Below are 20,198 nucleotides of genomic sequence, written 5' to 3' on the forward strand. Positions count from 1 at the left end.
GCAGGAGAAATCCCTGGACTCACCATCCACCACTGCTGAACATCTAGCGGCAAGTCCATGTTCTCCCTGGTCCACACCGGAGAGATGCGTTTGTCGTAGCGGCTGTCGAACCACTCCGAAGTGGCCGGCTCTACCAAGCACCTGCGGCAGGTGCAGCCTCTCATAAAGAGGCCCTCTTTGCTGAGGCGCTGCATGCCAGCGTATCCAGGCACCAGCTTCACCCGATGGATGTCGCTGAACCCATTGGGGTCCAGGTAGGCAATGCTGTGGTGGGAGTAGGTGAAGAGAAGGGACATGACGAAAACCAGCAGAAAAGCGGTGGACAGGAACCAGAAGCGCAAAGAAAACTTCATGTTGGGCATGAGAGGAAAGGGGTGGGTGGGAAGGGTCACCAGGGCAACGGGGGCTGCGCCTCAGGCAGCTGCCCACCTGCCCAGTTTGTAGTAACAGTACACTGTCCACAGTCTCTGTGAGCACAGAAAGAAGAGCATAGAGCACCCCCTGTTGCAGAGGGCAAGAGATGTAACTCCTCCAAGATTCCACAGGGCACCTTCAGAGTTCTCTGGAAACTGCAGGGACTCACTTTATTGTGGAAATTCAACAGACATGGAGAGTGCGTGCCTCATCAAACTACCAGTTCCTTTGGGCTCTTCTCACACCCATAGCCCTAAACTCAGTTTTTTTTTGGAACCCAAAGCTTCGGCCATAGAACAAAAGCAGTCTGTGGCTGTCACAAGTAGGACAGCCTTTCCCACCAACTTCTTCTTCCTGCGGGATGCTAGGCAGTCATTGCTGCCCTAGCAGCTTTCCTTCAGAGAGGGTGGGGAAGAGGGGAGAGGAAAGGGACACAAAAAGTGAAGTAGAATGTCATGGCTCCCTTCGCTCCTCGGAGCGAACTTCTTCCACGGAAAGTTGGGAGGCAGACGAGAAAGGAACCTGTATCAGAGCAAGGCCACCCCTGCAGGTGAGAAGCTACATTCCCTCTCCACTTTGCCGGCATCCGGAAAGGTGCCGCTGCTTCCCATCTTGATGCTCGTCTCCAAGAAGGCCTTCCCCTTGCTGTTGCCAGGGAGACGGCTGCACATCTGTAGCGAGGCCCAGGGACAGCAGCAGCTTGGGTGGCCCACGTGCTCTCTCCCACCCCGCTGGGTCCACTGTGCCACACAGTCTGTGGATGCAGTTCCTGCTCAGCCCTTCAGTAGCTTCGCCCATTCAGGGGGCCAGTGAGGCACAGAGCTTTATCCTCCCCCTCTTCCTTGGCGTAGGCTTTCAACTAATCTCTAAGCGATTTTCCCCTCTCCACTCGCTTGCCCGAAGATGCTGCTGCTGCTGCTGCAACCGAGCCCTGAAACTGGATAGAGAAAAGAAAGCGTTTTAATTTTTTATTATTTATTTAGTACATTTTAATCCTGCCCTTTCTCCAAGGAGCTCAGAGTGCCGTAAACCAGTCTCCCTGCCTCCACTTCACCTAGATGGCAATGCTGTGGAAGCCGTGGGGAGGGGCTGTGGCACAGCGGAAGAGCCTCTGCTTTGCGTGCAGAAGGTCCCAGGTTCAATCCCTGGCCTTTCCAGCTAAAAGGACCAGGCAGTAGGTGACGTGTTCATGCTGAGGTAAGTATGGCAGAGAAAGCGTCACTGGTACAAGGCCATCTGGCAAGCTTCCACAACAGAACATGGATTTGAACCTGGGTCTCACAGATTCTAGTGTGGCAATCTAACCACTAAACTTCTTTTACATGTATGGACAATCAGCCATGAGGCTCACAGGCTGGCCGCAAAATCACCCTCTCCGCCTCTTTGTGCAAGTGCAACTCTGCTGAGGGAAGAGGGGACCATACAGGGAGAGAATCACAGTAAGAGGATGAGCAGACAGGGATCTATATCTGTATCCGCCATGATAACCTAACTAAATAATAAATTAAAAGAACATCAGTCCAAAAATACATGCACAATTTATAAATAAATACAAAGAGTTAGTGTAGACGATTTAAGGCAGCAACTTAGCCCAGAGTGGATCGAGAACCTTGCAGCCGCCCGGAAGTCTGCACAAGTGAGTTGCACTTCATTGGGAGCCAGTTTGGTGCAGTGGTTAAGAGCGCAGGACTCTAATCGGGAGAGCCGGGTTTGATTCCCCACTCCTCCGCTTGAAGCCAGCTGGGTGACCTTGGGTCAGTCACAGCTCTCTCAGAGCTCTCTCAGCCTCACCCACCTCACAGAGTGTTTGTTATGAGGATAACAACATACTTTGTAAGCCACTCTGAGTGGGCATTAAGTTGTCCTGAAGGGCGGTATATAAACGGAATGTTATTATTATTATTATTCATTTTCATCCCACTATTAACTTAAAAAAACCTTCTTTGATATATATGCTTTTGATTTGAATCACATTGGTGGGGGTGAAATTTTGGTTTATGTTTCCGCACCAAGCATTCTCGTTATATGGTGGTAATTATTGTGTTCTGGTACTGGGATGCGGAGATTTAAGTGCTGTATTTTTTGAATGATTGCTTATGACTTTCCAAATACTTTTAACTCTTTGTATTTATTTATAAATTGTGCATATATTTTCTGACAGATGTTCTTTTCATTTACTATTTAGTTAGGTTATCATGGTGGATACATATGTCCTTGCCTGTTCGATGGAAGAAGGAAAACAGGCAATTTCACCCCATCCTCACTACAGCCCCCCGCCCCCGCAAGACAGACACATCCAGGAACCTTGGCCATGAACTTCCTATCTGCCACCCAAGATACATAAACTTTGCAAACTGAGATTCTTTACTGTCTCTGCCACTGGCATAATCACCGCAGGGGCGTTTGGTTATACGGACTCTTACTCGGGCCATGAGCACTTCGTTACTTGTGGGATACTGCTGACTTCCTTTTTTAAAAAAATAATATTAAAATAAACAGGTTACACATATAAACAAAAGATATCAATATTTGTAAAATATATGATCAAATCTAAGTCCCCCCCTCCTGCCTCCATAGGCGTATAAAACTCTTCACCACCAACTGACAATATCAATACTATTTCCAATTATGCAATTGCTCATTCCATTCTCTGTATTGCTTTTGACCATACAAGATCTATACGATAAATATCTCTATTTTTCTGATAAGTGGTTAAGTTCACTAAAGTATAGGTCTCCTTTATTTTCAACAACCAATCTTTTTTTTTTAAAAAAAAATTTATTGGGTTTTTATAATATATAGGGAGGGGTTACAACAGGCCGTAAGCATTTATGAGATTCACATACAAGACACACAATCATCCATCTAGATATAAAAAGCCATTATATATGTAATTAGTGCCCCATATACCTTCAAGATTCCCTTTTATTAATTTCTATATTTTTTAATCTACTTACTCTGTAGCTTATATTTCTAGTAATTTTTTCTTTTGTGCATATTACAGAGAGATCACATTTCACCTCTTTTACCTTTTAATCAGGGATCTTAGATCCATAATTGTTCTAGGAGTGGGAGGTGGATGTAGCAAAACGTACAATGTCAGCAGGACAGTAATATACATCAGCATAAAGATAAGAGCAATTTTTATATTAATTTCCTCTCTTTCTTGTATCTGTTCTGGCCATGCCTTCCAAACTCGTCTGCTTTATTTTCAACAACCAATCTTGTAGGCTAGGAGCATTTTTGTTTTGTTTCCATCGCCTGGCAAAAACCAGCCTGGAAATTGGAATTGTATGTAAGGCAATCGTTTGCTTATCTCTAGATAAATCAAGTAAATAATTCAGCGGCAGTGTCTCTGGTTTATGGGGAATTTGTTCTTCCAGTCCTATTGATATAATTTTCACCACGTGCTTCCAGTAACTGGAGGCACGCATACACGTCCCCCACACATGAAAAAAAAATCTGCCTTATGTTCTTTACAGAACCGGCATATGCAGGTACTGGTCTTATAAATCTTTGCCAGTCTTGAGGGAGTTAAATGCCACATGTAAACCATTCTCAACAAATTTTCTCTAAAAGATAGGCCAATTGTGAAAGAAATACCATAAATGAAAATAGATCCAGAGGAGTTAGCCGTGTTAGTCTGTAGTAGCAAAATCAAAAAGAGTCCAGTAGCACCTTTAAGACTAACCAATTTTATTTTAATAAATGTGCATGCTGAATCATTTAAGTTGTTTCCTATATGATACTGCTGACTTCTTAAGGGATGTCCAGTAAGTGAATACATGAAGCTGCCTTATACTGAATCCGATCTTTGGTATAACATTGGGGCCACAAAAATGTGAAGCACAAATACAGGAGGGGGGGTACACTTCTGGGGAGTAGTGTATGCGAAAGAGATTTGGGGGTAAGAGTGGACGTAAACTTAAATATGAGCAGTCAGGGTGGTGCTGACTGGTTTTTAACTGAAGAACAGGAGTCCTCAGTTTGAGCCCAATCTGGCAATTTGAGGCTTCCTTCTGTCTCTTTGCATTTGGAGCAAGTTTGTGCTTTCCAATAATGGGAGCGTCTAAAAGAGGCCCTGATGTAGACGATTCAGCTTCCTCTCCGGCATGTAAACAGACTAAAATAGATGATTTCTTCATGCCGAGTTTAGCCCCACTGACCTCTGTTTTCTCAACCTCTAACTGCTTCACTCCCCTCGTAAATCTTGAAGAGGATACTAATTGTGTGGTTGAGAGGGGAGATAAGCAGCAAACAACAGCTGAATAATCTGTTCTTGCTAACAACAGAAGCCCCAATATCATGTTGCTCACTTCAAAAAGGATGTGGACAAAATTGAGAGGGTGCAGAGGAGAACGACGAGGATGATCAGGGGTCTGGAGACTGAGCCCTACGAGGAAAGGCTGAGGGCCTTGGGAATGTTTAGTTTGGAGAAGAGGAGGTTGAGGGGGGTCATGATTGCTCTCTTTAAATATTTGAAAGGCTGTCATTTGGAGGAGGGCAGGGAGCTGTTCCAGTTGGCAGCAGAGGGTAGGACGCGAAGCAACGGGCTTAAATTACCTGCAGAAAGGTACCCGGCTGGATATTAGGAAAAACTTTTTCATGGTCAGAGTAGTTCAAAGGTGGAATCAGCCGCCTGGGGAGGTGGTGAGCTCCCCTTCACTGGCAGTTTTCAAGAAGAGGCTGGATGAATATTTGTCAGAGATGCTTTAGGCTCATCCTGCATTGGGCAGAGGGTTGAACTAGAAGGTCTGTATGGCCCCTTCCTACTCTGTGATTCTGTATTGCCTACTCAGATGGGCAGCAATTCTCCAGGGTCTTAGGAAGAAGTGTTTTAGTGGCTAGAGTGACAGACGAGGATCTTGGAGACCCGTGTTCAATACCCTACTCTGCCATGGAAGCTCCAGATCTAGCAGCATCTTCTGCCTTCAGACTACAACCACAAATATCCAACATGGCATCCAAGTATACCAGTACAGACGTTTAAAGGGTGTCTTAGAGCAACACTTCCTCAGCTACTGCCCATTAACACCTCTCCTGTACTTGGAATTTTTTCAATTATGTTTTCATCACCTGAGCACAAGGAAGGAAGCTCGAGAGAGATCCCCCCTTCAAGGTTACCGTGGATCAGTCCACACAACAGGTATATTTTTTGGACCCCACTGTACCACTACATGATGAGCGTGCAAGCACTGTCCAATACCAGAAATCCACTGACCATAAGACCTATTTGCATGTTTCCAAATATCACCTACAGCAAGTAATTAATTGCCTACCATCAAGCACCACCATTACCACCATATTTGTTTCAAACCTTCTGACAGGGACTTTCACCTGAATGTTTTCCCAACAAGCATTCCTGGGATTACAATACCCACCAACATAGTAAAGAAGCAGACCAAACAAGTCAGAATGGTACTGAGAAATAGCCTATTACAAGCCAGGCCCAAAGGAAATAATGACAAACCATCACCTGCTCTCACCTACAGCCTGTACCTCAAACCAGCCCAAAGCATTATTGACCAGCAGCTCATCCTGGGCAATGCTATTTTGCTCACAGATCTTGGGAGGCAGATGTTTTATTGCTTACGGACAGCCCTTTAATGTAAAACATCTCCACTACAATGTTGAACCGCTCAACAGAGGCACAAATTCAGAAAGCAGACCCCGCAACAAACCTGGAAGATGAGCACAGGACTTCATAATATCAGGTATACTCCCTGGGACTCATCCACTCGCTCATCCTCCAAATGTAATCATCAAGTGCCAACAATGCCCTTCTACTCTTTACGCTGGACAAATAGGTGCAAAAGCAACACAAATCTGACATTAAAAAAAACAATATTCAGAAACCACTGAGTGAACATTTTTCATCTTCCAGGGGCATGTATGCTGATCTAAAAGCTTTTCTTCTCCAGCAAGGGAACTTCAGCTATCTTGTGTTGAATCATCCTTTTAGAATGAGGATGCATGAATAAGTTCAAGATTATTTAACCTCTAGGTCTTAAAAGGGACTAGGGGTGTGCATTAAAAAATTGGTCCAATCCTGATCCAGGCATCAGGAATACCATAAATATTTTGTATCCCTGATATCTGAGTCAGATTCTCTAATCTGGTTCAGTAAAATGAAAGAAATCCAGAATTGGGGGAACTGGGGGGCATTTTTCAAGCACACTCCACCAAATTTGCAGGGGACTTTCTCCTGACTGTCTACTAAAGGCCTCCAAGTTTTAGGAAGATTGGACCCTGGGATTCAGTTCTATGGGCCCCTGAACAAGGTGTTCCCAACCACTCCCCACTGCTTCCTCAGAGTTGAAAACATTCCAAGGCTTTCTAGGTCAAAGAAACCTTAAGCAAAGGCAGCTCCCGGCCAAAAGCCAGTTCTGATGTAAGTCTCGCTCCTACGCAAGCTGAACCAACAAAGGCCAACAGAACCAAACTACAGCAAGGGAACCAGGGTCAAACCATAGAATGCCACCAGAACCAATGTCAAACCAGAGAATCTCAATGTCAAACCAGAGAATCCCACCAAAGCCAAACTGAAGCAAGGGATTCCTTTTCTAACTGAGGTTAGTGTGGTGTCACTGAGCCTCTGCCTGTCCTACATGAAGTAAATATGGCTGGGTTGGAGGCAGCAATGTGGGATACTGCTGGGGGTGGGAGGCACTCGCCGGGCACAAGAAAAAGAAATCATCAGATGAAGCTTGTCCTGCAAAGAAATTAGGAGTTTCCTCAAATTAAGCACCAAGTCTTCTCTCTTCTTCTTCTAACAACAACAACATTCGATTTATATACCGCCCTTCAGGGCAACTTAACGCCCACTCAGAGCGGTTTACAAAATATGTTATTATTATCCTCACAACAATCACCCTGTGAGGTGGGTGGGGCTGTAAGAGCTCTGAAAGAGCTGTGACTGACCCAAAGTCACCCAGCTGGCTTCAAGCAGAGAAGTGGGGAATCAAACCCAGCTCTCCAGATCAGTGTCCCGCACTCTTAACCACAACAACAAACTGGCTCTCTGATAGCCAAATTGGCTGAGGGGAGTGCCCTTGCAGTTGATAATGCAGGAATGACTTTATTAACTAGTACTCATTATGGAGCAAGCTGCAGAGTTTAAAAGGCGGCCGGCAGTTCGAGGGGCTCTTTTGGAGCTCAGGGGCGGAGGCAGGAATTCACAGCCCTCACAGAGAAAAGCAGGCAGCAGAGGTGGAGCAAGAGTGGAAAGGGCAGTGGGCCCAAGCGGAAAAGAAGCGGAGGCACGTTCAGTGGCAGGAGAGCAGCACGCGGCCTGTGGGAGACAGAAGGCAGCAGGCACAGCGGCTGGGAAAGGAGCCAGCCAGGAGCACGGACAGCCACTAGATTGAGGGCAACAGGCTGAGAGAGATGGCCTTGCCTTTCCCCCCTACCCATGCCTGGAAAGGGGGGAAGCTTGGAGAAACCAGCCTGCAATTCTTGCCAGATAAAACCAAATGAACTCAGTTTTATCTGGCCATTCAGAATCTGGTCTCCCAATCTTATTTGGGATTCTCGTTTGATTTTGGTTTAGCCAGATTATGCTAATTAGGCATATATCCATTTTTTAATTTGGTATATGGATACCAAATAACTCACCCCTAAGAGGGACTCAGTATAGGTACTCATATCTTGCATATTCTGCTGTGGTTTAATCTTGCATTAGATTCCATGTTAATCTTGCTTCACCTGTCTCTCACCATCTCTGAGTGAACTGCATGATGTGCTTATAAAAAACATCAGACCCTACCAATCAAGCTTTACGGAAAAGCAGTTCCCATATTCTGACTACATTTCAAAATATACAACTACAGACTCCGCTTTGCCAAAGAAATACTTACACTTTGTATTCTCTTAGTTTTTGTAATGCATACACCCACCTTCACAGGATTGTTATTGTTCTATTGTTCGCATTCTCTTTTCTATTCTTAAGGTTGATTGCTAAATGTTGAAATTGTTTTCTATGTTAAATGTTAAAGTTAAAATAAAAAGTTATTTTAAAAAAACAGACCTTGTTTTAAATCCACTTTCTTTTTGTAACGTCACTTGCCTCCTGTGTCACTGCCTTTTGGCTGTGAACGTAAAAACAGATCCAACAGATGTATACGTCAATGCATCTGATGAAGTCAGCTTATGCTGGTATAATGGTTCCACCCCCCCCCCCCTTTTAAAAAGATGCTACTGGACTCTTGTTTTATTTTTCATGCAAAACTATCTACTCTCATTCCCTGGCCAACCTTACAAAAGATGCATGGAAGCAGGGCTTTTTTTCAGCGGGAACGCGGTGGAACTGAGTTCCGGAACCTCTTGAAAATAGTCACATGGCTGGTGGCCCCGCCCCCTGATCTCCAGACAGAGGGGAGTTGAGATTGCCCTCCGCACTGCAGCACGGAGGGCAATCTCAACTCCCCTCTGTCTGGAGATCAGGGGGCGGGGCCACCAGCCATGTGACCATTTTCTCCGAGGGCAACCCACTGAGTTCCACCACCTCTTTCCCCCCCAAAAAAGCCCTGCATGGAAGCATGCTTTGAAACAGGGGGGATCTTTCAACGGATCTTCCAAGGGATCTTTCAATGTATCTTCTTCCAGTCAAGGTCAGACAAGGGAAAAGCAGACGGTCCAAGCCACGGTGGGTAGCATTTTTGATGTGAAGAAGAGATGCGATACAACAGATCTCTGTTCTCCTGATTCGGCTTTCTATGGACATAGCTTTGCAGTCAATTACGAGTGGCAACACTTGCTGAAGCAGGAAGGGATTTAAGAAGGATCGAATTTGAGAAGCAGGCTCTAGCCCACAACAGCTCTTGCCACAACAAATCATTTGGTCTCTAAGGTGCCACAACACAGCCACCCCGCTAGAATTCTTTAGCTTCCATCCCATTTCCCTTCCTGTGTCAAGTGTGGGTCATTCCATCATTTATCACACCCACCTTTTCCCCCAGCCAAAGAGAGACAAGAACTTTTCTTTTTAAAGGGGGGGACACATACTTCTACTATCTGGACGGCTCTGTTGCTAGCCACCCCCTTCTGAATTATGGACTCTGTTACTTGTGCCCGTCTCCTGCCTTATGGACTCTGTCACCAATGCCTGCCCTCTGCCTCCCTGGATTATGGACTCTCTCTCTCTTGCCCCAAGACCCGCTGCATGCCTTATGCTGGGCATGAACTTTCCTTGGGCCATGGACCTGGCAGCTAGCAACAATGCACAAGCCAGAGGGACTCTCTGTGAGACAGGCCAGGCGCTCCCTGATCAGTCCCCACAGAGGAGCCGCCGCAAGATGATCCTGGGTCCGCCATCCTACCCAGAGCAACAGGCTAGCAAGCCCACAAACGCAGAACCAGGGGAGAGCCATGTTCCCAGGCAGCAGAAAGTCCACCCGAAGTCCTGAAGTCCACCACCTCGCCACAAGGCTCCTGTCATATTCCAAGGTCAAGCCTTGCCTTGATATGCAGATCGCTTGCGAAAGCCCTGGGACGACAGCAACATGCTGACCGTACAGGACGAATAATGGACGCTTATCAATATGCCCATCAAGCATTGACATTCCGGGCCGATCCCATCAAGAGCAATCCGGCTTCCTGACTAATCCAATCAACCCGCCCGGCATTCCTTCACTTCCCTTTGTCCCGTCCCCGAGGGTGTCACAATCACACAATTAGATTCTAAAGTGACCCATCAAACTCCTGATATTAACCCATCATATCTTTTGTGAAAACATCCTGAGAACCATTTCCGAGGCAGCCCTGCCTCAGGACACATTTTGGCTATTTAAGCAGGCTCTGCCTGACACGAGGTGCGCACGCGCCGCGCCTACCCTCTCCATACCCTGATAGACCCTCTGCGTGTATAGTGCGGGCACTATACATCGCTCCTCCATCCTCGCTGCTGGAATCTCTACTTCTTGCCGTGATCAGGTAATGTATTGCCTCTCTCCCATCGATCTCAAGTGGGAACCTGCTAATGCAAATGTCTCTTAACTCTTTCTGACCTGTGTTTCTTAGCTCTTGTACAGCTGATGGATGTAAGTGCTATACTAGGCACACACAACACTTTTAGTAAACATTATTTATTTGAATATTAGCCTCCTCTCTTTTGTGTGAATAATCCGGAAGACTGACTCTGGTATACATTGGTTAAAGATCTGCACTAGCTCTGGACAAACTGCTTGCTAATTTCCCCTATAAAAGTGCAGCTCTGGTAACAGCTCATCCTCCCACCCAGCCACTCTGTGCTTCACGCTTGCCTAGAGGATACGCAGCCTCGAATTCAGCATGCGTCCACACCCGCATTCTATCCTGGCAGCAGCTGGAATACGTGCAGAAATAGCAGGCTGCTCTTGTGAAGAAATGAATGGTTTTTAAAGTACATGTTGTGTGAATTACAACAATTTTTAGCAACATTATATAATGCATCTATAAATGTGAAATGTTCACTGAACAGTTCTCTGTTTTGGTTCCCCCCCCCCAAAAAAATACTAGGGTCAGCCTACAATTATACTTGTTTTTAAAGGCATGACACCTGAAGCATGGGATCAGCAACTATTTTTTTAAATGCCCGCTTGTAAGGGCTGTTATGAGAAGTAGGCAGCAGGCTGATTCTTCTTGGAAAAGTCTCTAAAACTAGGCAGCAGTGGGCCAGAAGTCCCAGGAGGTTCTGGAGATCCACAGGAAAAAAAATCTAAGCAGAAAAGCCATGCAATCCTTTTATGAACACAGGACCATATTACACACTATCAGAAGCTTTGCTTTGCTGGTAGGTCCGGCCTGCTAACTGTAAGGCTCAAGGCGAGCTAACAATATTCCCTCCTACCCTTGGTAACAAAGAACACCATCCTAAGAAAAGTAAGCTGCCAGCTGCATTTCGCAAAAACCCGGGTGGATAACCACGTCTAAGGGAACAAACAATGCACCATTAAAGACTCTCTTCAAAATTATATTATGTGAAATGTTCTTAAAGTGGCGCAGTGCATATAAGACAATAATTATTTTTTTACAATTTCATACTTAATTCATACCAATTTACAAAGTGACTATAAGACAAAAAGTCCAACCAATAATGGGAGTAAGATTGGCTCCCACAAAATGCTGAAAGTTCAATAGGGGATTAAACTTTCAGCAAAATCCCCTATTGAACTTTCAGAATTTTGAAGGGAGTCTTTAATGGTACATTGTTTGTTCCCTTAGACGTGGTTATCCACCCGGGTTTTTGCAGTTTACTTCTAAGGGTGCTTCTCTTTTCCTTATGCCAGCTGCATAGCGACATTCTTGGCTTCAGGAAACATTTTAGACTCCTTGACTGCATACACATAACTGGCAGTCAATTGACAATATTTGCAAAGGACTATTTATTTTGAGCGGAGGCAGCATCCCAAGGTCTTGGGCTGAAGGCTCTCTCCCAGCTGTGATTAGAAGTGCTTTTAACCGGAGATGCCGAGGCCTGGATCCTGGAGCTGGGTCTGCCACCAAAAGTCTCTGGAGTAAACTCAGCAGTTTTGAGATAAGTCTTCCCATAGACTGGTTGAGGAACAGGAAACAAAAGACAGAAGTAGGACAGTTCTCAACAGAGGGAAGTAAACTGTCGAGTTCCCTGAGGGATCTCTGTTGCAGGACCAGTGCTATTCAAAGTTCATAAATGGCCTGGAATCAGGAGTGAAAGCCTAGTCTTTGAAAGTCAGAGCAGGCACCCATGTGCTCCAAGGGGACCTCTGCAAACTGGGAGAAAGGCAGCAATTTGGCAAAGACTCGGTGTAAATAAATGTCAAGCAGAGGAGTAAAAAACCGCCACCCAACTTTACAGATACATGAATGTGGTTTGACCAAGAGAGGAATCTTGTGGCCTTGATGAAAACATACAGACTCTGAGGTTGCAGTGAAAAGGCACACAGCGTGCAATTATTAGGAAACAGCTAATATTGTAACGCCTTCGTGCAGACTTACAATGAAGCAGCATTTGGAATACTGTTTATACTTCTGTTTGCTTGATGTAAAAAAGAAAACCGCACAGTTGTAAAAGATGCAAGAAAGGGCAACCAGGAAGAACAAGGAGTTTAAGGAAAAGCTCCCCCCACCCCCATAAAAGTGCTTTTCAGTTAGAAAGACAGATAACTAAGGGGAGATCTGTAAAGTCCTACAATTAATACCCCAAGCTGGGGACAGCCAGTGAAACTGATGGGCAATACATTCAGGACAAAAAGTAGTTACTTCTCCCATAACAATCCACTTTTGGAATCACTGCCACAAGATCTGGCAATTGTTACCAAAAAAGTAGACTGGGACACTGTTGTGATCCACCCTGAGCCCACTTGGTTGGGGAGGGTGGACTATAAATTTAAGTAAATAAATAAATTTTATAAGTTGAACTGGCATTTCACTGAGTGTACTCTTTATTAAGCATACTCTCCAAATTATTCTCCAGCCCACTTAACCCAAGATTTCATCTCTCTCTGCCCCTACTGGAGAGCCAGTTTGGTGTAATGGTTAAGAGCAGCAGGGCTTTAATCTGGAGAACCAGGTTTGATTCTCCACTCCTCCGTTTGAAGCCAGCTGGGTGACCTTGGGTCAGTCACAGCTTTTCCAGACCTCTCACAGCCCCACCCACCTTACAGGGTGATTGTTGTAAAGATAATAACAACACACTTTGTAAAGTGTTCTGAGTAGATGTTAAGTTGTCCTGAAAGGTGGTATATAAATCAAATGTTTATTGTTGTTGTTGTTGTTGTTGTTGTTATCAAAGCAACACAGATCTCACAAAACGGACCTCTCAAATGTGCGATGCTTTACAGCAGGGGTGGGCAAATTGCAGCCCGCAGGCCACACGCGACCCGCTACAGAGTTTTTTGTGGCCCGCCAAGACAGTAGAAAAGTGTGATAGGGTACATTTGTCTCATTAAACTGATTCTAAAATTAAATGTGCTTGCAGCTATAGATGATACGAAATTAGCACAATAAATAAATTGAATAAAACTACCACTATTTTATTTAATTTATATTTATTGATTTTTATGATACAAGGTATCAATTTATACCTTTTCTGAAATGCAAAGTTAACTAATGAATGCAATCATTTTAAAAGGTGCGGCCCTCCGCTAACCTCCGCTCCCACAAAGTGGCCCCCGAGCCAAAACAATTGCCCACCCCTGCTTTACAGAATCACTAGAATTTATTGTTACAGCGCTTTTAATCTGCAAACTGCTTTGCAGCATTTCACATGCTCAACAAGCCAATGGCGTAAGTTCTTCCCATTTTACAGATAAGTAAACGAAGGCTACAACTGCCTTTCTACCCAGCAGAAATTGCCAGTGTAACATTTTGGGGGAAGAGGACAACCCACTTGCTTGTTGGGTCAGAAGTATTTCTGGCCAGCGTCTCACCAATGAATGTTAATTTGGATGTTAAGAACAAAGCAAGGGGGCACCAGATCATAGCTCCTTTACATCTGTGCGGGGAGTGGGGAGAGAGAGAAAGCCTATCTTTCGGCCATAAATCAGTGCCTGGCGAATACCTTCGATTAACCTTCAGAGGCAACATGACAGGCTCTTCCTATCAGCTCATCTCTCTTGAAAAGAGGTTCACGCAGGTCCTTTTTACAAGAGAGCGAAAGCAGTTTTTGCTGAGACAAGGCAGCAAGCGATAACCTACACCCACTCAATCATATCCAAATGGAAAGGCATTGGGGAGAAGAAAGAGCTGCAGCTTGCATTGTCAGCAGCAGCAGCAGCGACTGCCCCAGAACTCCCTCCGAGAGGCAGGCAGAATGAAAACCAGATGCCAGATGCAGAGCACTACAACGAAAAGGCAGTACACGTACACAAAGGACTAAAGATGCAAGCACCCCACCAAATGAAAAAACTGGGGAAGACAGCTTTCCCCCCTGCATCCCACTCTCTTCCAACGGAAGAACATAAGAACATAAGCAAAGCCATGTTGGATCAGGCCAGTGGCCCATCCAGTCCAACATTCTGTCACACACAGTGGCTAGAAATCCAGTGCCATCTAAAGGACTGTCAGTGAGGCCAGGACACCAGAAGCCCTCCCACTGCCTTCCTTCCAGCACCAAGACAACAGAGCACCACCTCCCCACAAAGAGAATACCATCTATCTCCTGTGGCTAATAGCCACTGATGGACCTCTGCTCCATATATTTGTCCAGTCCCCTCTTGAAGCTGGCAATGCTTGTAGCTGCCACCACCTCCTGTGGCAACGAATTCCATGTATTTATCACCCTTTGTGTAAAGTAGTATTTTCTTCTATCTGTTCTAACCCGACTGCTACAACCGATGGCAAAAATCTTTTTTAAAAATTCTCTTTTGGAATGTGGAAAATGCTTTTTACGAGTAGGTTATACTGACTCAAAATCCTTTGTTAAGAACTGTCTCATAAAAAGATTTCTGTGAAAGACAGTCTATGGTATTAAGGATAATTCTTGCTTAGAGTGCAGATATATATTTTTTTCCAAAGCAGTTTTTGTTTATGTCTCTGAAACTGTTACGACCCCCTTTCTTTTTTAGTTTGATTTTGCCTTTGTTTTTCAGGACTGGAAACCATGCTCTATGTGTTGTCCAGTATTTTAGTGGACAACACTAAAATACTGGACAACACTTCCAACTACTTTGTCAGATTGCACAGGGAAGCCATTGAAATTCATAAGCATAAGCACAATTTCAACAGGAAAGAAGAGACCTTAAGAATGAATAGATCATGGTTTCCAGTCCTGAAAAACACTAGGCTAACAAAATACTCTATACCCGACAATAGCCCTGCAGAGAAGATTAGCATATCAAGCACCAATCCATATGCAAAAGAATCTCCTCAGGATACAGTGAAGCCTCCCGCCATAAGCATTCCGCACCCTGGGAAACTCTTACAGGATGACTCAGCCCAACCCTACCTTCCTGAGTAGATATAAATTACATGCCAACTTCTTTTCCACACTGTGACACTGAGAGATCTCTGTCTTTTGGTGCTGCACCTCTGAAGATGCCAGTCACAGCTGCTGGCGAAACGTCAGGAACTACAATGCCAAGACCACGGCTATACAGCCCGGAAAATCCACAACAACCATCGGTCTCAGGCCGTGAAGGCCTTCGACAATACAGTTTTCTTAATATACATACTAACTGAAGCTGTAAATAACAAAGGAATTTTTACACTTCACCAGACTTCTGACAAGATCGGCCTGTTGCTGACAGAGATAAGGTGCCCCTTCGACTCCTACCTCCTGTCCTGTTGCAATTCACATGTAAAGGCCAAGAGGCCTTCTGAAACTATGTGCCAATTAACATCTCTTTCATGACTCTATCTGGTCTTTGTCACAAGGGAAGGTGAAGACCTTCAGCCAGCTCCCAAGAAACGAAACTTATATGCAGGGAGCTTTAGGGAGATGCGTTTTCAGGCCTTAAACTGGTTCCATGTAGTGTTTGGGCCTAGCTTCGATCCAAAGTCCAGAATTCTCACAACAAGCAGCAAGAGGGAACTTGAATTAATAGTTTTCTACATGTAGAATAAGTGAACCACCCACAGATGCTGCAAGGGCAACCAACAGTATTCTAACAGTGGTTAGAGTGTCAGACTAGAATCTGGGAGACCCCGGCATAACTCGCCATTTTGCCATGGAAACTTGTTGGGTGACCTTGGACCAGTCACACTCTCTCAGCCTAAACAACCTCACAGGGTTGTTGTAAGGATAAAATGGAGAGGGAAACAATGTAAATCACTTGGGGTTTTCCACTGGGGGAAATAAAGTAAATAAAATAAATATGAAACCACCTGCCAGAAGCTCCAGCTCAGTAGAAAATAGAATGGACATTCACAGACCCTACAAAGAGACAATTCTCTGCATCCAAACAGGACTGGGGGGGGCGCGAGAAAAGGTCCTAAAAAGGAGTGCTAGGGACTTATTGGCTAACCTGACCTAATACCCAAGGAGCTGCATCATTTCACTCAGGTCCTCATGAAAGATATCACAGGAATTCAACTTCACGATCCACAAGGGCACCAAGAAAGCTACGGTATCCAAATGTTCAGGGTGATTTATCATCATCATCATCATCATCATCATCAAAGAAAATGTCTATCTTGTCCTGGTTATTAAAACAACTTGCAAATCAACCAGCAAGGTTACTCCCTCCCAACCCATATATAATCCTCTTAATAGAAAGAAGTCCAGGTACACCCCAGCTGTAAACAGAGCTTCATGCAGGCCAATGCTCTAAGAGATGACCTTGGTCCTTCTCAATCACAAGAAGTTGTAAAACGACCTAGGAACGGGAAGAGATAATCAAGGAATGTACAGAAAAGTGCAAAGACAGAAAACTGCCTTTACCCAAAGCAAACCAATGGGCAATCTAGTGCTCTCCTGTCTTCAACCTTCAGAACAGAAAGGTCTATAACCCTCCACCTGGTCTCAGCACTGCTCCATGACATGCTGCTCTGGGACTAGGGTTTTTTTTTTTTCATGCTGTGAATACGAGAGAAAAGTTCTGACTCCAGCACATTCCAGGAATAAATGAGCACGGTAGTGTCAGTTTTAAATCCAGCAAAGGAAAAAAAAAAGTTCCTCGCCTATCAGAACTTTGGGGAAACACTGAAGGTTTTTGGCATGCACACAGCTTGCCATGTTCTCTCCAGAGTCCACGTTTCACTGGTAATTCATTCCACTGTCACTTAAAATGAGATGGTTTTTGCTGTAGCTGTAAAGCAGAACTTTGCCTGTACCTCACCGGGCACGTTTTCAGGAAAGCTTCCGGAATTTCCCCTGCTGCAGTGCACCAGAAAGAGGCTATCAAGTGTTCTCTGCTAGATTGATGCCGGCTGCTGCTGGAGCCAGAAGGAAATTGCCAACCCGGTGAAGGTTTCAGCCACTGGCAGACAAACTGCTGACCTAGCGGCAATTTGACAGTGAGCAAAGTTGGAAAGCTTCTAAGTCCGCATTTAAAAACACAGAAGCCTGCTCACTCGTGTGCAGAGATGTGAAGGCCAGAAGAAAAAATGCTGGAAAGGGAAAAAAACCCTGATTTTATCACCCACTGAATCAGTTTGCCATTGGCAATTTATAGACCATTGAACAAAACATGCCATTAGAGGCGTATTTTATAGATAACGTAGCTAATGTTTCTTTTTACAATTCTAAATATTTTATTATCCTTTGGGTACACAGCCAACTATCCTCTAACAACATATGCACAAACAAAAACGTTCTAATGAAATATTAAATGTACCAGAATTCCAAAAACGAATCCTCCCCACACACAATTTAGTGTCTACACTAGTCTTGTTATTATGAAACAAATCTCTTATATTTTCACAATTTGTCCATCAACATATCCAGGGCTTTTTTCCTGGGAAAAGAGGTGGTGGAACTCAGGACCGCACAATGACGTTACTTTGCGTCAGCTGGAACAAGGGGGGAGTTTTTAAAAGTTTAAATGCCCTCTGTGAAAATAGTCACATGGCCGGTGGCCCCACCCCCCGATCTCCAGACAGAGGGGAGTTTAGATTGCCCTCCGCACCAGTGGCAATCTCAACTCCCCTCTGTCTGGAGATCAGGGGGCGGGGCCACAGGCCATGTGACCATTTTCAAGAGGTGCCGGAACTCCATTCCACCGCGTTCCAGCTGAAAAAAATCCCCGAACATATCAATTTTGACCAAATCCTGAATTTTCATCAATCTTTCTGCGATAGCCTTCTTCTAGTCTCATGTCTAGGTGATTCTGGATGCTATTAATACATTCCGCAAGAACAATTTAACACTGCCTAACAAAACTCTGTTCAAACAGAATATAACCGTATTGCATTTTGATTAAATTCCTGTAATGTCCCTTGTAAGTCCGGTAATTTGAGTTGGCTAAAAGGTAACTGAAATCAAAAGTAAACTACAGAACCCTAGTGAGGCCTGTAGTGAAATGACAACTCATCCTACACGTAATTTGTGTGTAAAATTGATAGTTTTGAAAGAGAAATACTTAATTTAATCCACTGGTACTGAGGCAAGCATTCCCAGTAAGGCAAGGACGGTAAAGACAGGTTTTCCAATTTTTTCCTTCAGCTGGGAATCTTTCAGACTGTTGGGGAAACAGAAACTGATATATAAATCAGACTCACTTCATGTCTATGTTGTAAAGGATGTACACTTAAGCAGTTTTGCCCAGAATTCTCCCCCAGTAGAAAGGGTGAGGTCTGAGGTAAAGGAAGAACTCCTCTGTTTAGAGAATCTCTTCCTCGGGTAGATTCAGGAGGGTCTGTAATAGAAGAGCAAGATTTGGGTCAAGTAGCACTTTAAAGAGCTCCAAGGAGCTCTGACTCTTGAGAGTTCATACCCTGGAAATCTAGTTGGTCTTTAAGGTGCTACTAGACCTGAATCTTACTCTTCTTCAGGTGAACTGCTAAACCAAACTGAGTATCTAAGATTATTTTACCTCTCTTAATCTACCAACATGGACACAAATTTAGACCTAGAGATAGAGGTCTGCATTTATTACTCTGATTTTCCCTTTGACAGGAGTTGGACATTTCTCACTTAGCTATCTTTTCCCTCCTTTTTTTGTAACCAATTGCTTTAAGCAAATTTTTCTTTTTACACAAAACTGTTTTATTGTGGTTATTGTATGCTGTGTGAAGTCTGAACTCGGCACATGTTTACCAAAGAGAAGATGGAGAAAACCCTGCAGAGGTTTTACTAAATTACTAAAACAGGCTGGGCTCCTAAGACTTGCCCCTACGTTCAGGTAAACATTAATAAGCGGTCAGGAAAAGCCTGTAGTTCTTCATGTGCAAAATAACTTTTAAAGAAACACAAAAAAGAAACGGCTTTGTTTCCAGAAAGACTAAACTGTCATTTCTGTACAAGCTTCTGTGGTTGCAAGCAGGGAAAGGTTATTACTGCTAGGGGTGAAGTGGGGTGGAATGAGTCTGGAGAGGAAAACTTATTAACGTCTAATAACCCGGGACATGGGCCAACAGGATAAATCCCTTATCCTTCTTTTAGAGGTACCTGCAAGGCCTGTTTCGGCATACCACAACCACACTGTACTACCCTGCGATCTAACATTAACTTAGATTGCCATTAATTATTTTAAACGGGATGAAACAGCTTTTAAGAGTTAAACCATGTACAAATTAACCCGTGCTTCCAAAAACACAGACGTTGTAAATGACGCCTTGGATCAAATTCAGTGCCATGTAAGCAGCAAACATATTGTACAATCTCACATATTATGCTTGCTTAAAAATTATAACTCTGCTTCAGCTTCAGCGGTTCCCGTTTGAAAGGATGTGTCCAAGCAGAAAGTAAACGGGTAGAGCTTTCCCAAACACTTACCACATACACACCTAATAAATAGCTAATTCTAATATTCACCTAATAAATTGAAAGCTAGTGTGGCATAATGGCCAGAGTGTCAGGTGACCTTGAGCCAGTCATGCAGTCTCAGCCTAACCTACCTAACAGGGTTGTTTTGAGGATAAAAATGGAAGAGAGCAGAAAGACGCAAGCCACTTTGGGTCCCAACTAAGGAGAAAGGAGGGGTATATAATATGACGGAAGGAAATAATTTCTGCCAAAGGTACAGGGGCCAGTCCACTGAGTCCCTACCTGGTGCCACAAAGAGACACACACCCCTTGAAATTGTGGGGCTGTCATGCTCACGGACCTCCAGGAAGCTTCTCCTCCACAAATACAGGCAGGGAGCAAGTATTTGTGGCAACAAACATTTGTGCTTGGGGCAAAAACTCCATGAGAAAATGAAATACAGAAGATTTATTTCACCAATTGT

The 20,198-nt window shown here is 44.4% G+C and overlaps 1 protein-coding gene across 4 annotated transcripts in view; it reads right to left on the bottom strand.

The window, feature by feature from the left end:
* ST3GAL2 (ST3 beta-galactoside alpha-2,3-sialyltransferase 2) overlaps window positions 1-20,198 on the bottom strand; it is a 69,894-nt gene that overhangs the window by 28,043 nt on the left and 21,653 nt on the right. For all 4 annotated transcript variants that reach the window (XM_055000406.1, XM_055000404.1, XM_055000405.1 and 1 more), the window contains exon 2: window positions 24-1,351. In XM_055000406.1, the coding sequence (XP_054856381.1) occupies window positions 24-362 (339 nt within the window). In that variant the 5' untranslated portion in view covers window positions 363-1,351. The remainder of the gene's footprint in view (window positions 1-23; window positions 1,352-20,198) is intronic.

Source organism: Eublepharis macularius, chromosome 16 (genome assembly GCF_028583425.1).
Source record: "Eublepharis macularius isolate TG4126 chromosome 16, MPM_Emac_v1.0, whole genome shotgun sequence".
NCBI lineage: Eukaryota > Metazoa > Chordata > Lepidosauria > Squamata > Eublepharidae > Eublepharis > Eublepharis macularius.